We start from the raw sequence: 16,790 nt of genomic DNA on the forward strand, positions 1-16,790 counted from the left end.
AGCATCTGACTGAAAACGTTGGTCTAGGACAGTCTGATGAAGAGGACATTTTAATAATAATGCTTCTTTGCACCGTCATCTTCAGAGGTTCTAGAAGAGTCCCTAGAACACACTCAGCTTGCTGAACAGGCTCTGATGCTCCTACCCCAACAGATGATGGCAGAAGAGACCCCACTCTTTATAACAGAAGAGCTGCAGCATTTTGCTGTAAACACTGAAGGGCCTTAGCTTTCTCTGGAAGTACACCCTGCTTTGTTCCTTGTTGCAGATGGCTTCACTGTTGCGTCTCCAGTCCGATCTGTTGTCCAGGTGAACCAAGCTATTTACCTGGACAACAGACTGGACTGGAGATACTACTGTGGAGCTCTCCACAAGAACTAAAGTAATATTAATATCATCTTTATTGTCATTGAAACATAAATTACAACAAAAGTTGTTCTCTGCTTTTTAACCCATCCCCTTGGGGAGCAGTGGGCTGCCATGTGCAGCACCCAGGGAGCAATCTGGGGTTAAGAGTCTTGCTCAGGAACCCAGAGTGCCAGCACCAGGGATTGAACCGGGTACTTGCATCCTTCTCTGAGTGCAAGCATGCTGCTCTAACCACTAGGCCAACACTCAACCTAAAGGTTTACAGCCATGTTATTTGCCTATACCAAAAAGACCAAAATCCAGTTGATTATGATAAAATAAGGCTATGTACTCCACGTGCCCGTCCAGATAGTGTTTTGATCGTCCTTCTTTGGCATAGGAGTTAGGGAGTTCATCCTGCAATTGGCAGGTTGCCAGTTCAATCCCCTGCTCCAACTGTCTCAGTCATGTTCTTGAGCAGACCTTCACCTGATTTGCCTGGTGGTGGTGGTGGTCAGAGGTCCTGGTGGCAGCCTTGCTTCTGTCAGTCTGCCCCAGGGCAGCTGTGGCTACTAATATAGCTCACCACGGTCAGGGTGTGAATGTGTAAAGCCCTGTGGGGTTGCTGGACTAGTTAAAGCGCTATACAAGTATAAGTCATTTACTGTAGAACTATTAGAAAGCCAGATGGTCGCCATTGACACAGCTACTAAATAAGTTCCGACTGTGCTGTAATGCCTCCCTGAAACATCTTGCTCATTTTTACATCTCAGACTTTTCTTCCGCAACTACGCTGGGAGTTCCACACTCGCTTGCCACCATTGCTTTAGCGTGTTGACCAATTGTACGCATGAGCAGTGACGTAAGCCCAGTCGCATCATGTTTTAATGATAAATATACACAGAAAAGGCTATATTTACTAAAAACTTGAGCAAAAACAAAGATTAAAAGAAATACCACACCAGCAGGACATGTTCATCTTTCAGAAAATCATTGTATGCAACTAGAGTGAGTTACTGAGTGAGTTAGCATATCTATCTATCTATCTATATATCTATCTATATATATATATATATATATATATATATATACATACATACATACATACATACATACATACATACATACATATCTATCTATATATATATAGATATATATACAAATAAAAAGTCAAATAAGGTAAATATGTACCTTTAAGGGACTGAGCAGACTGGGCAATCGTAGAGTAAAAAAAACAAACAAAAAAAAAAAACATAGTATGCATTTGATAAAATAAGAAATAAATAGGAAGATTTGTCTGTGTGGAGTTAAAAATGAAAAACAATAAAATGGAGTTAAAATAAAAAACGATTAGATTTACTGAGTAAATAAGCTACTGTATGTGTGGTTACAGTTTGTGACTTTTTGTGAAACATGATTTGTTTGCTAAAAAATGAAAAGCACTGCTGTCAACAAATTCCCACCCAAAAAAAAAAAAAAAAAAAAAAAAGATTCAAATTCAGTGCAGGTTTCAACCGAGATTAAAAGGTGTTTCAGAGCTTTCTCTTTTTAAGGAGAAAACTTTTGTCTAAAAAACAATTTCACGTTCAAACTACGGAGTCACGTGTCCCCGCCACGGCTACAGATGGCCCCGCCTCTTCGTGACGCTTAGAAACAAGCCCCTCCCCCATTCCGTCTCATAACAACTGGCGTATCTCAGAGACGGCTTAGTGAGCTAGCCGAGCTCAGAGACGCATCTACAAGTACTTTGGCTTTCATTTGAAGCTTCGCCGCCAGCTTTTCCCCTGCCACAAACCAGCAACAGGAAAAGAAAACCCTCTCTCTTTCTCTTACTTTGACTCGGCCCACTGCGCATGCTCACAGTAACGGACGGGGCGCATTTGTTCTCATTCAGGAACTCGGAGGTGAGTGCCCGAAACGTCAGTTACCGAAGAAGAAACCTGCTTTTAGGCTGTCTTCCTTGTGTCTCACCACGGGGGAGCTAACGTGTCACTGCCGTTTTGAACTCTTACTTCCTGCCGTCCTGTTCGGTCCGTGTCGGCTAAAAGAAAAAAAAACGAAAATAATAATAATAAAAAAAACGAGCCGACCGTTGTTAGCTAACGTAATAAGATGTTGTTTGTCGGCGCTGCGAACAAGGTGCTTTCTGCGGCTAGTTTGAGCAGTTTAGTTTGGACCGAAGCGCACATCCAGCCACTCAGAAACGACGAGACAAGCCCGAAAATACCGCAGAGTTGACCAGAGAGGGGAAAATACCTTTCGAGGGCCATTTTTCTTTCTTTTTTTTTTTTTGTTGCCGGAAATCAATCAAATTAAACTGCCACATAGACATTAGCTAAAGAAAACCACCACAAAAAGTGACCGAATAAGGTCCCAAGTCTGTTATCCTGAGCACACAGGTGCAGAGATCGGACTGCTGTAAAGCTTCTGCAGTGGGAGTTTCACCAGTCAGGGGGTTGTTGACAGGTCTTCAAGCTCATTTGTGTTCTTGCTGCGGTTAAAAGTACAACTGAAGCTATCTGTGCTCTTCCTCCCTGGAGCCTCCTCAGCCTGGGCAGAAACCCAGCGTCAGCAAGGGGAGCACAAACACAAATACAGCTGAAAGTCAAAGTCAGCTAATCCACCGCACTGTTTTATATATCGTTCTGTCTGCCTTATTGTGATTTTTAAAGATTAAGATTTCGTTTTCAATAGGGTGACTGATGTTTGAGTTGAACAGGCTCGTCTCTCACCTGTCCTCATGGACTGTGCCTTACCCTCCACCCTTTTTGTCAGATCATCACTTTGTAGGTGTAGGTGTGGTGTGATGATGCCACTACCAGGGCTCATGGCTACTGGCATCTGGGTGCACCACAAAGTTTTTTCCTCCACCTGTGAAGAGTGTGGAGTAAAGCAGGAAGAGCCACTTTCACACACCTATACGCAGATCGGTAGTCGACCGAGGGTCAGGCACTTAACTTGCCCAGAGACACATCGGCATGTGAACAGTGGAAGCTGGAGTCAAACCCACAATCTTCCGATTGCAAGACAACTACTCCATCCATTGATCCACAGACACCCCCCCTCCCCCCCAAAAAAAGACTATTGATGAGTTCTGAAACCGATCAATAGCAAAGCAGCATGTGCGTTTAGACACTTTTTTTTTCCAAGTTTGGTGAAAATCAGCTAAAGTTTAGGGAGATGTGCTTTGATGAATGAATTGGGATGATCTTCTAATCCCCTTTTATTTCTGTTGTGAAATTCAAAAATACAGTCTCACAAAGACCATGTAGGAAGTGTTTCTCCTTTTTGTAATCCTTAAAAATACAGATTAGTTTCAGCAGATTGGATTTAAAAAAAACAACAACGTGGTTTTGGTGAGGAAAAGCACAGTCACTGCATTTATGTTATTTTATTCTATATTTTTTTTCCTCATGTCCCTTGTATCAAAAATCTAAAAATATCAATTTTATCGTTTACTATATAAGCAATAAACAATATATTATGCTATTCTAACAGCGATAGTTCTTGCTTTTCTATTTTGTTTTAAAAGCGGTTTGATCGTGCTAAACCATTTGATTTACATTTTTTGTGTGAATACAGTGAAGGGGGCATCGCAAAAGTATATTTTAAAACTCTTTTATAAAAAAAAAAAAACACACACACACCATAAAAAAATAAAATAATCACCAAAATCCTGTAACTGAACTACCCCAGTAAAATTCAAGGAGGGTTTTTTTTTCTGAAATGTAGACATGAATGTAGTAAATTTAGTCCTTATTAAACTCTTTCTCTCCCTTGTTTTTTAGACACTGAAAAGTTTAAAAGATGACGACTTCTTGGAGTGACAGATTGCAAAATTATGCAGACCTGCCTGCCAATATGGACGGCCTCGCCATGAAAAAGTACAGGAGGGAGCCTTACCACAGGTAAGAAGCACAGATGTCTTTACAACCTGGAGATCATCCAGGTACAACGGAAAGCTTGACAAAATCTATGGCGCTGTCGACTTATCATGAAATTTGTCCAAAACTGATGCTCTCTGAGTTACATTTGCGTTTCTTTCTGTGAATGAGCTGTGAGGAGCCTTAAAAACTACATATTGAAAATGCTAAGTAAATCTGCAGTTGGTCTATAATGAATTAAAGCGTAAACCTCTTCCACTTATTTCCTACATGTACATAAATGCTGGATCTGTCTAAATGCTACTTTATGAGTCTTATGAATTATGAAGTGAATATGAAGGGTGATATTAAAGACATGTGTAGATATATATTAACATCTCCTGATGTTTAATAAAATGCTTGTTGCCTCATTTTTGTGCTACTTGGGTGTTTTTTAGTTTAGTTTGTAAAATGTACAAAGTCACTCTCCAGTTATTGAAGAGAAGCCCCAGTTTGCACTTTCATATTTCACAGCATATTTTGTCAGTGTTATCAAACGTGCAGCATTTAATAAGCTGCACTAAACTGTTGCACTGTATCAAAGATCAGTCTCGTAAATAAAACTGACTAGCCCAATACGTAGTGAATAATAAACCTCTTCCTTATTGACGTGCTGTTATTGCGTAGTTTACACGAGAAAGGATTGGAAGGGCTTTTGTTTAGTCGTTCTATCTTAGAATGAACAATACTTAGGCTATAAATGATTATCAGGGCTGGTCGCTAAGAGATTCAAGATTGAACTTGGTCGCAACAACACCTAATTAAATAAGTAAACAAAACCTGACAATATGCCGACACAAATTATCTATGTTCAGGGCACTATTTATCAAGCACATTAAATGTTTAACTTTATTAGGTTTCTGGTGTCTCTCTGTGGATTCAGAAGGAGCTGGTTGGCTAATTTTAAGTAAAAAAAAATAGATAAAAAGATTATTTGGGAAAAGAATAATGCAAGTAGAGATTCGAAGGAGGGTCTTGCTGTTGTTTGACTCACAGAAGCTCATCTGGATCGCTGCCCAGCCCGCTCTCACAGTCCCTTCTCTCAGTGCAGTTCAGCTCACACTGAACACTGGACTAAACTCTCACACAAACGGCTGTTTATTCCCCCCCCCCCCCCCCCCCCCCCCAGAACGGGAGACTGCAGGTTCACAGGGAGCCTTCGGTTGTCTTGGTGGTTCCTCACTCTGGATCACCCTTAACTAAGTTGGAGGCAATGGGGGGAAAAAAAAAAAAAAAAAATACTTTTTAGGTGAAAGTTAAACTGACACATCTACATGTTTGTAGTGGGAAAAGCAGAAGCATTTGCTGGAAACATGTAGACCAAAATGCACTGCTCACGCTGATCAAACACTGCTCACCACAGACGGTAGCTCCCAACGGGCTGCAAACGTCATCAGGCCGTGGTGGTTTGCTAGCCTAAAGGGAAAACATACTCCTTTTTTTTTTCACAAGAAATCAGAGAGAATGCAAAGAAGTCGCTGTGCATTCAGATCTTAACTCATTAATCTCTGTAAAATTTGGACGAATCATGGCTCATTTAGGGAGTGTTTTCTAAGCGTTAAGTCATATGTATGAAATCATTCATGAAAGACGGGGGATGTCCGACTCCAGTCCTGCAGAGCGACCATTCGGCTGCTTTTCTCCAACACTCCTCCTGAGTCAAAGGAGCGGCTCATTAGCAGGCCTCTCTGCAGGGCCCATTGGCTGGATGCTGAGGAGGGAATTCATCAGCATGAGAGAGAGAGAGAGATGGTGGATGGAGGATTATTGGCTTATTTTTGTAAGGTTTGAAGTTCATTTAGCTAAATCATTTCAGATAAGAATTAATTGCTTTGTTCTTGATGGCAAAGCAAAACACGAATACCCGCTTGTCAAGCCAATAAGATATGATGTAAACGACTTTTGTAGTACGAGAATTTAGCCATGTCCCTTTGCCAGGTCTCTGTGAATTTAGCTGTTTTTTGCCAGCTTGGATTTGGATATTCTGTCAGGTGTAAGGGTGGTGTTTTTGCTCCGTCTCGTGTGTGTGTGTGTGTGTGTGTGTGTGTTTTTTTTTTTTCTTTCCCCTTTCTTTCTCCTCCTTTTGCCCGGTGGCAAATATCAGCACTCTGTTGAGCTCCAGAAAACAAGCGCATGAATAAAAAATCTTGCTGCCAGTCGGCAAAAAAATGAAATCTTGTCTTGACTTGCAGTTAATTTAAAAGCAGGGCCTCGTCCCTTATTTTATCCGACGGCTCTTATTTCTGTGCGTGCTGATGGGGAAACACCCAGCAGTTTAAAAAAAAAAAAAAAAAGAGAGAGAGCCTGATGTAAGGAAGAGTTCATTCGTGATTTCAGGATTTAGTGGCTGTTCAATGTTTAACTCGGAGGTACGGGGACAATGGGTGCTGCTGTTCTTCCTCGCCATCATATCAGATGTTGCGTTCAGAGGGTTTTATAAAACCGGCAGTAATCTGTTGGGCTTGTGTGTGCCGTCGGGGCAAAGGTTGCTCAGTCTGTGACCCCCACCCACTCACCCTTACCAACACTGCTTCAAACAAACAAACAAACATGCATGCAAAGAGCCACGCGTGTCGTTGCAAGCCCATCATTTCCTCGCTGAGATAATGCATTCATGTAAGAAGTCGTCGATCGCTCTCTGTAAATGGGATTGTTTGCCGGAGCAGAAACAGTGCGGCCGCCGGAGATCACATCACCAGAGGGCGGATAACTTTGACCAGGACAGATAACGCTTTCTGCCTCCCAGAGTCCAATCCCCCGTCTGCGTGAGATTAGCGAGGAGTGGAAAGAATCTGAGCGGGCGTCCCACAGCTGCTTCCATGTGGAGGTAAAGTAATTAAGGGCTTCTCCTGTGTGCGCGGCGGGGCCCGTCAGGGATATCTGAACGCCGTCGTCAGCAGGACCAAAGTCGAGGCCGACTACAGTAATCAAGTCGCCCACACCCATTGTCAATATAGACGGGTTTAGGAGGAGCGAGGATTATCATTTATGGCCGCCCACTACAGGACGGAAAAAGGTTACGTATTGGATGTCATCTGCGTAAAAATAGGAAAGATTTAGATCGAAGGCCTCGACTCAAAATGGCTTAGCCGCCCGCCGCCCAGAGATGTGGTAGCACAATTCCTTTTTGATTTTTGATGTTGGCAATTAAATTCATTATGACTTTTATCTGAGGTGGATTGATGATCAGGTTTGAACTATTTTTCATCTTAAATATATGATCTAACCAATCAAATTCCCCCCCCCCCCCCTGTATTTTTTTCCTGTTTTTGTTCAATTCGAAAATACTTTATTAATCCCAAAGGGAAATTGGATAATTACCCTTTGGGATTATTTTGCCCCCTCTTTCTGTTTTGACTGAAAGTCATAAGCTGGGTTCCCACTTTCTGTTCATCAACAATCCTCGCCAAACTACTTTTGTCGTTAGTAAATCTCTAGTTGCACGTTTGAACCGCTGATTTTTTTTCGGTAATTCAGTGCGACAGACAAAAACGGCCGCCGATTCAGCTCTTTCCTGATCAAAGGCGAGCCCCGACGAATATCGAGCAGTGTCGGATGTTTTCAGCTATAAACCGTACACTAGCTGCGTTCCTCGCATTTGCTGTCAACCTAGGAGCTTTTGTGCTTTGACTCAGAAGTGGGGGTAATCCAGTAATCCTTTCATTTTATGTTCGATACCTCTATCAAGGAACCTGCAGCGTTTTGTTAAACTTTTTTTTTTTTTTCAGAAGAAGAACAAAACTAGAATTGGTCACAAGTGGAATACATACAAACAAGCAGGTCAGACATGTAAACGAGGAAAACAAAATAAACTGAAGTCTGTATTTGCCAGGAAATAGCCCGATTGGTGCTCTGCTCACTCTGTCTTTTTTGCTTTTTTTTTTATTATTATTATTGTGGTAAAAGCGTTCTATTTATTTATTTAGCAGCTATAGCAGCTGTAGTGTTGCACAGACGTGATTGGTTCATCCCTGTACTAAGCCTTTGTCTGACTCTTAAGCCGCAGAAAGTGAAACATTTTGATTCCACTCTTTAGCGAAATGGTACAGTAATTGTATACCAAATACCAAAAGTGACTGTTTTGCTCTTTTGGGTTTATCAATTACAGTAGAAACAAAGTTTATCCTTCTAGTTTATGCTGAACTACTGTCAGAGTTTAAGCAGCTAATCGAGCGATAAAAGGATTTAATGGAATCAGCCAAACGGCGTCGCATTAACCCTCTGAAATGTAAACCACAGTACAGCTCTGATTGAGGTACTGATGCAATCGCCTTGGGGAAGGGTTAGCCGGATATTTGTCAAAAGACGTCTTGACGGTTCGGAGTCCGAATAATGAAGGAGTCCAGAAGACGACGTGTTTATTCTGAGCGCGGTTCGAGGAGAAGCAAGCAGCTGTCGCTCGGCTCGCTGCCTGCCGTGATCCTACCTGACTTATGATTGTTCTAGATGTCTTTGAGGGGCCTGCAAACATCATACCACTCAACAGCAACACCCCCTCGACTGACAACAACAACACCAACAACAACAACAACAGAGAATGATGCGGAACGGCCTCAATCAGTTTTGCAACAAGTCAGAAAATTTCTGAATGACAAGGAAGCAAAGAGGGAGGGTGGGGTTATTGTTCAGGGTGCCAGAGCGTCATTGCAGTGCCGGGGCTGATCAGACCAACACAGAGTCGAGCTAAGGTTGGATTTCACACAGAATGTACCGCCAGTCGTGTCTTGGACTAAACTCTAAATGGGAGCTTGTTCACTATGGATCTGCTGCCAGGTATTTCACAACTGCTTCTTTTTTTAATTTGGATTTTTTTTTTTCTGGCTAAAAGCAACAAGAAGGTTGTATCATTAACAAAATCCTTGAGGCTGGGTATCAGAAAAGCCTTTTTTTTCCATTTGGCTCATTTATAGTTTGTCTCCATCTGATTTCCGTGATTTCTAGAAGGATTTTTAATTTGGCTTGTGTGTTTTTCTGTAGAGGAAAGCTGTTGGACATTCAGCTAAATCGCAGCTGTTGGAGACAGGTTTTGTCGCAGTTAAGCTAGCAGTGTGTAGCTGGGTCCTCCGTGTCACCATGGCTACGTAAACATGGGCTCGTTTTATGTTTCCATATCTAAAAGAATTTCTTTCAGCAGTATTTCTAATTTTCTCCTTTATTGTAAGACAATTTATTCATAAGGAAATACAATTGAAACTTTATAAATGTATTTTAAGCATTTAGTTTATAACCTATAGTTAGTAGGCTATTTGGAGTGAAATGCCATAAGTTCCACCCTCATAAATTCAGTGTTTTGATGGAAACGTAGATGATGGTGGTTTCAAAGAGAACGTGTTGAGGTTTACAGACCAGCTGCTGCCTGAACATGCTCTCTGCTGCATTTAAGTCTTGGCGGATAAATATACAACAAAATAAAATTAAACAGCTTAACATTTATTATTATTATTATTATTATTATTATTATTATTATTATTATTATTATTACTACTACTACTACTACTACTACTACTACTAAAATAGTAATATACACAAATATAAAAATACAACTCACTATGACACTGACTCATTAGCCATGTTTCCATCAACATTTTTATGCGGATTTTGAAGTATCATGTTAGAAAAGGTCGATGGAAACAGCAAAGATATGAAATAACTTCCTCAATTTAGCAAAAAAAACGTTTTTACGCTCACTTGAGGCAGTTTTTGTATTTTCTCTAGATAGTTGGTAAAATTGCTAATACTGGTTGACATGACAGAACAATTGCAACTTGCCCAATAGCAACCCTTTCCAGAGAACCTCTCTGCTTTTTTTATTTTATTTATTTATTTTTATTTTTTCCTATGCCAGTTTACAAGTTCTACTTCCGTTTAGTTTGTATTTTCATTTTTGTGACATTTAAAAAGTTTGGTGGAACAATTGGGTGGAAACATGGCTAGTGGGAGCCCAGAGCTCGTCTCTCTACAAGACGGACTAATGGGAGACGCTGACACACGAAAGTCGTAGTTCCACCGACCCTACTCTGTCTGGCTCGCACCGCTCCGCTCTTAAGCACTCGGTTTATCTTTGCGCAGTTTGTGTTTCGACTGGCGTAGAAATGGCTGAAATTAAATCTACCAATCTGATACAGCGCGTCTAGGTAAAGCCGATCATTTCCATTTTTTTTTCTGTGGTTCACGGCTTGTAAATGGTAAACTTATATTTCGCTCTTCAGTTTTTCCGAACTTCCTCGAAGAAAATCTTCTAATTTCTCCACGCCCTAAAAAACAATGTGTTCATTCAAAACTCCTCTTGGGTCCGCTCAGTTTGACCCTGGCTCAATCCAAATGCCCTTTATAGGGTAAGGACTCATTAGCCAAAGCGGAAGTGCGTCAGCGGTCGCCATGATAAGTTTTGTCCAAATAGCGCAGTCAGTAAGGAAGGAGGTAGGAGAAGTAGCCTGTATGCTCCCTCCCGTGGCTAGTTTTGCCTAGGAACCCTGCAACATCCCTTACCAGCGCTAAGAACCCTTAAGGTATCTCATAATTCTTTGTGTGACATGACGTATCAGCACCGCTCACCTCACGGATATCACCAAAAATTTCCGGAAATAAAAATGAAAGGCTGTAGGCCTGGATTTAACTTGCATCACCCGTGAGCGTTTTCGTCACATAATGACTTCGGAGTCAAAGGCGGTCCGAAATCATCAAAGCAGTCCGAAGCTCCTTTCCTCCCCACGATAGAGTTCTTACCGTCGACTCCATGAAAGGTCAAGGAATAGGTGCTAGGAATAGAAGCTATAAGCTATTGTAAGTGGTATTCAGATGGAACCTCTGCCGAAACTGCTCCTAAAACACTTGAAGGTAGGCGGAGCCATGCGATGAGCGGCTAATGCGAGCCGGTGAAACTGGGCCTCATCGCAACAATCCTTGCGTGCTTTTAAGGCCGTCGTCACTGGCCAGCCTCTCCTAGAAGCTCACAGCAAATGTCTTTAGTGGCGGGATCAAATCTTCACCAACAGTGAATGGTTTCTTAGCTTTAGCGATACGGTTAGCCAGCAAGAATGACGCTTATCAGTGCATTTGTTTTTGTGACGGAGATACAAGAGTGCGTCCTAGACAGATGTAACACAGAGAATCGGTCATTTTTCAAAACAAAGCATAGTTCAGACTCTGATATTTAAAACAATAAAGCTTGAAGCAATCCAAGTGCTTTCTACTTTCTGTGCAGCCTAGTACCAAATGACCCACGGACCGGTACCGGACTGTTGGGAACCACTGTGCTAGAGTATCGCTGCATTAGATTAGCTGTTTTTGGTCATTTCACTGTGGTACCGTTTCATACTTGTGTATTTTTGTTTGTGTTTTGGGGGAGTTTAGCCAACATTTTTGGAAACAAAACTCTTTTGACAACTGATGTGGCACAGTGCACAGTGGCAGCCCACTACTCCCCAAGGGGACGGGTTAAATGCAGAAGTGAATTTCTCCACTGTGAGATCAATAAAGTTTAATTATTATTATGATGTATTGTTTTGAAGCCAGTTTAGTTCAGATGCCATACTTGACATCTGAACTAATGTGGAAAAGCCTCAGTTCAGGTAGATGGTGGCTTACTGTTTTTTGTTACTATTTTATTTTATTTTTATTTTTTTTCCCCCATATGGCTCAAATACTTTTTCCTCTCTGATGACAGCACTGGTCTTGACCATTACGATGCAACTTACATGTTTCCACCCTTTTCTTTCTTTCTTCAGAATATTCGTCAACAGAAGCTTGGCAATGGAGAAAATCAAGTGTTTTGGCTTCGACATGGATTACACTTTAGCAGGTAAGTTAAACGATCAACTGAGATCAGTTTGGACTTAATACCTGCGAGTTTGAACCTCTTTTGTCCTCCACTTATGATTCATGTTTTCATGTTATTTTTAAACTTGATTGTCATATTTTTTATACCAAACCCTTTGGTTTCGTTGTATATAAAGGTTGACTTAATAAATGTTCCCTGTGACGTCCAATTAGGGCTTTATGTCCAATCTTTCACCATTGTCCAGCCATCAGCTGCAGATTCTTGTGATGCATTAAATTTAGAATGAGATGAGGGTCATATTATTTCATAACTGGTCATAAAGCAGGTAACACATTTTTTTTTAACCTGGTTTCCAAAGGCAGTTGTGCGACTATTTTTATGGGCCAAATGTTTCTCTCTTTGCCCTACCTCTTTGTTCTCTGACTAAGCTCCAGTTTTTTGGACTCCGCACGTCTAAAAATAAACCTTCACCGACTTTGAAAAGCGGGTCACATTTGTTTGTCAGGTTCAGCAGCGGTGGCTCCCCCGGGGCAGGGATTCGCTCGCGGTCCCTGTGAGGCTCCGCAGGCCCCATCGGCGTTCGGATAGCAGGAGATTTTCCAGATGCTCAGCTGTTGACGTGACTCAGTTTATGGGAGCTTCTAACCAAGTGTTAATGTTTGCTAGAAGTGTGGCTATCGTGTGTCTTTGGACAGTTTTCAGGTTTTCATCACCGGAGTGCCTCATCAGTTTATCTGCATAGCTGCTGCTTAACATCAGCGTCCCGGGCGACTGCCCGCGTTGTCGTTGTTTTTAGACGCTGAGCACATGCGACGTCCCTGAACAACACGTTTAAAGAAGACAGTTATGGTTTGCAGTATAGAAAATGTCATTGAGTCTTCTTTTTTTTTGGTCACACTCAAATGTTTCAGATTTTAAAACTCATTTTACTATCAGAGAACCCAGTGATAAAGTCATATTTTTTTGTTTTTTTGGGCACTTTCAATCGCAGCTGTTGATATGTGGTTACTCGGTGCCACGCCAAGCTTTAAACCGGCGTATTGTGTTTTTAAAAGCAGAATAAAAAGCTTTAAAGAATCCAGTTGTGATCCATTTTCAAGCTCTCCAGATTACAAAGTGAAACTTGTCTGATGTTAGTTTGGACGCCAAAAAACAGCCCTTTATCAAACTGCCCAATCAAGAAACAAATTCAGTATTATTTAAATATCAGTGGGTTTTAATGGCGTACTGCATATCTAAGAAGCTTTTACCTTGGAAACGATCATATGGTGGTCAGCTGTCATCTCCGTCGGGTCGGAAATTCGCTGAGAAACACGATATTTCTCATAAAACTGAAGCATTGAGTTAAGAAAATCTCTATGAGAAGTTAGATTTCTAACTTATTTCCACATGTAAAATAAACTACTGACATAATAGTTAATTATAACCCTATTTCTATCCATTTCTTTATAACCGATGGCAACATGGTTCTTTTACATTTTCCTTTTTTAAAGCTTACTTTTTCCACAGACTACAGTTCTGTTAAAAAAAAAAAAAAAAAAAACATGACTCGCAAGGTTTGTTGTAACGATGGCTAACATTGGTCGCAAATGCGTAAATAACAAAAGATCCCAAAAAATCAAGTGCATTCAAATTTCACATATACACAAACATTGTTTGAGCATTTTGTCCTTTTTTACGTAGAACGCCTGCTGCGACAAATCTGCTCAACCTGAGGATGGAAAAACTCAAACATTTGCAAACTCCTAAGCGAAAACCTATCAAACATCACACATTTTGTAACATTTCCTAAGTTAGATCAATATTAGACGGGTCAACATTGCTTTATCTGTCCTGCTGCTCCTGAAGGGGAGCACGTCACCGCATGCAGCAAAAGTTGCACCAACCTATTTAGACCTAGATTGCATTGAGACGCTATCAGTTTTGTCCTAGTTTTCCAGCAGACTTTGGGCTTAATGTCGGCCCCCCGAGGCAGTCCCGGAGTCCTCGTATTTTTCCACAGCCTGCCTCACTAGCGTCCTGATTCTAAAACAAAGACCTTCGCTTGCGGAGCGATGGAAACGGATAAATTAAGACGCATATTGTTAACCCCTTAATATAGACTGCTATGTGACAAGGTTCAGTCAGCGTGTCCCCGTTGGATTAGGTGATCTGTTAGAAGAGGGGTGCGGGTTGTTTACCTTCTGTGTGAAGGGTGTACGTTACATCCAGGCCTGAGCTGACCCGGCTTAAAAACCCAGGGGAGACATCGCACCGCTCAGCAATGGGAGCAGTGGGAGTATAATTATCTGGCAATAATCCCACCAAGGATGCGAGGGGGGGGCATATTTTTGATACTGAACTCTGCTGTCACTGTAGCTTTAAGTAGGTTCTGTGTCTCTGATGGCAGACTACATCTGGAGAGCAGTGTAGCAGAAATGCTAGAATGTTAAGAATGCAACAAGGAAATGTAATGTAATAACTCTCTGCACCTGCACTACGCAACAATGAGCTTCCTGTCTGGTGATGTAGTGTTTGTGTTGGGTGCTTTGTTTTGTAAAAGTCTAAAACTTGACTGATGATGTAACAAAAGCAACACCCTAAATCACTCAGCACCCCACTACTCAAGCCTTTTTAAAGGTCTGAAATGGCATTTGCTGACTTGAGTTACTTGCTCTTTTGTTAAGTGTTTTGAGGATAGTTGTGTGTTTTGCTAATAAAGAAGAATAATTTGCAGTATCACCATAGCCTCATCCACAAAACACTAAACGCTGGGGGCTAACACACCTTTTAGTTGTCTGTTTCCTGAAAGAGCCCAGACAGCAGAGAGGGGGGTTGAAGTCAACCCACCTGCTGTTCTGCCTCCCAGCTGGAAAGTTGGGTAGTCATGGTTGAGCAAACCTGCAGGTGGGCGAAAACTGTCCTTTTTTTGTGTCAGTGGTTGTTTTTGTGTTGTTTACTTTAACTTTGTTTTGTCATTTTTCATGAAACAAATTTTTCTTTGATGAAAGAAATCTGCCAAAAAACACTCCCATAAAATATAAAAAGCAGTTTTCTTAATCTGATATCAAATGTTTATTAAAGGGGGTAAAAAAAACTATGTAAAACAACCCCTCTCTATGTGAAAAATTAACTTTCCCATAAACGTAGTATGGCTACACTCACACTGCAGGGAAAGTGTCTGAATGGTCATGTCTATGGGAGAATTATTCTGCCATAATCCAAGAGCACAAAATTTCTATTTGAGAAAAGAATTTCATCTTCTTGCACTCAAAACTTGTAACGCTCACACTCAAATATATTCTCAAGAGAGGCAAGAGAGAGGAGAAAATATCTGTCAAGAAGCATTAAATCTGAGAGCAGAAACAAAGTTTTGAGGGAGAAGAGAATATATTTGAGTGTGAGCGTTACAAGTTTTTAGTGCAAGAAGATGAAATTCTTTTCTCAAATAGAAATTTTGTGCTCTTGGATTATGGCAGAATAATTCTCCCATATGATGTGGACTTAATATTATTGGCTCACATTGCTCAACCACTTTCAATTAATGAGAGATGCCAGTTTTTTTTTTCCTGAGTTTTTCTTTTATAAACAAACTTTATTGAACACTTCTAGAAACAATTACATTCACCATTACTTTCATAAACGGTGCACTGCTGTGTGACGTTTGGTTATCTGCGCCTGCGGGTCGCTTTGCGGTCTTGAACCGTTCAGACAGAAGTCTGATGGCGGTCGCATTTAATAGTATTATGAACGGCCACCAAAACAATAAATGAATATGATTTTAGCAAAAAATTGGAATTGTACATCAAGACCTGCTGTGGAAATTTAGCCTAAATGGTTGTATCACCTTTTTGAAGCAACTGGAAAAAAGTTATTTTACGTCACGTTTGAGGAATGTTGTCCCACTCTTCTTTAGTGAGTCACTTTCATTAAACCTGTCTTACAAAAAGGAGCAGTCTAAAAAAATCTTACACAACAGTTGTACATGAATTTGAGATGAGAAACACACCCTCTGATGTTTTTAGTCTGGAATGGGTTGCAAACCCATTTCTTAAGACTTTGGCACTCCTCTGAACCAAAATGGGTGCCATTGTGCACACATGCATCAAACCTGGACCAATGATGAACGTTCCCTGCCAATTATTACTCCAAGAGTGTTATGAAAAGAACCCAGGGCAAACAACCAAAGCCTCACTTGCCTCAGTAGAGGTCAGTGATCGTGCTTCAGCAAAAAGAAAAACTATTCCTAAACCCAGTGAACATAAGGGGCCTTCTCACTTTCGCCGGTCCGGGGCTTCTCTGGCGAGCGTCTTGGGGCGGACTTGGATTCGATCGAAATGCTGCAGCATGATCTTATAAAGACCGCTTCTGCTCAAAAACCTTCCAGGTTTGCTCACAATAAGTCCCCAAAGACAAATAGCCAAAGAAATCTATTTAAAAATGATTTGCTGAGGGGCAAAGCATTGTGTTTGTGTGGGTGTAAAAGCATTTTAAAGTAATATGAGTATTTCCTTAGTCTCATTTTGGTGGCTGTGTTGTATATGACTTATGGAGGTGTGGAAGTGAGGTTTTACTCTGTGAGGGAATGTAGCACGGTGAGACAACAGCTTACCAGAGGACTAAATGTGGACAGTGATGAGAGCAGAGGTGACTGAAGGGAAACAACTCTCAAAATAGATTTTAGAGTTTTTTTTTTTGTACCTCAGATGTTCAAGAAGATTATGACAAGAGAGCAAGTGGGAGTGGACTGGGATGTTTGC

The 16,790-nt window shown here is 41.1% G+C and overlaps 1 protein-coding gene across 2 annotated transcripts in view; it reads left to right on the plus strand.

Annotated features, from left to right (window-relative positions):
* The first annotated feature begins 2,024 nt into the window (after nucleotides 1-2,024).
* nt5c2b (5'-nucleotidase, cytosolic IIb) overlaps nucleotides 2,025-16,790 on the plus strand; it is a 31,950-nt gene continuing 17,184 nt past the window's right edge. The window contains exons 1-3 of one of the 2 annotated variants that reach the window (XM_036137250.1): nucleotides 2,025-2,252; nucleotides 4,137-4,256; nucleotides 11,999-12,072. In XM_036137250.1, the coding sequence (XP_035993143.1) occupies nucleotides 4,156-4,256; nucleotides 11,999-12,072 (175 nt within the window). In that variant the 5' untranslated portion in view covers nucleotides 2,025-2,252; nucleotides 4,137-4,155. Of the gene's footprint in view, nucleotides 2,253-4,136; nucleotides 4,257-8,907; nucleotides 9,045-11,998; nucleotides 12,073-16,790 lie in introns of those variants that run through there. The other variant, XM_036137251.1, reaches the window with a different exon arrangement.

The sequence above is a fragment of the Fundulus heteroclitus genome, chromosome 5, assembly GCF_011125445.2.
Source record: "Fundulus heteroclitus isolate FHET01 chromosome 5, MU-UCD_Fhet_4.1, whole genome shotgun sequence".
NCBI classification, from domain to species: Eukaryota; Metazoa; Chordata; class Actinopteri; order Cyprinodontiformes; family Fundulidae; genus Fundulus; species Fundulus heteroclitus.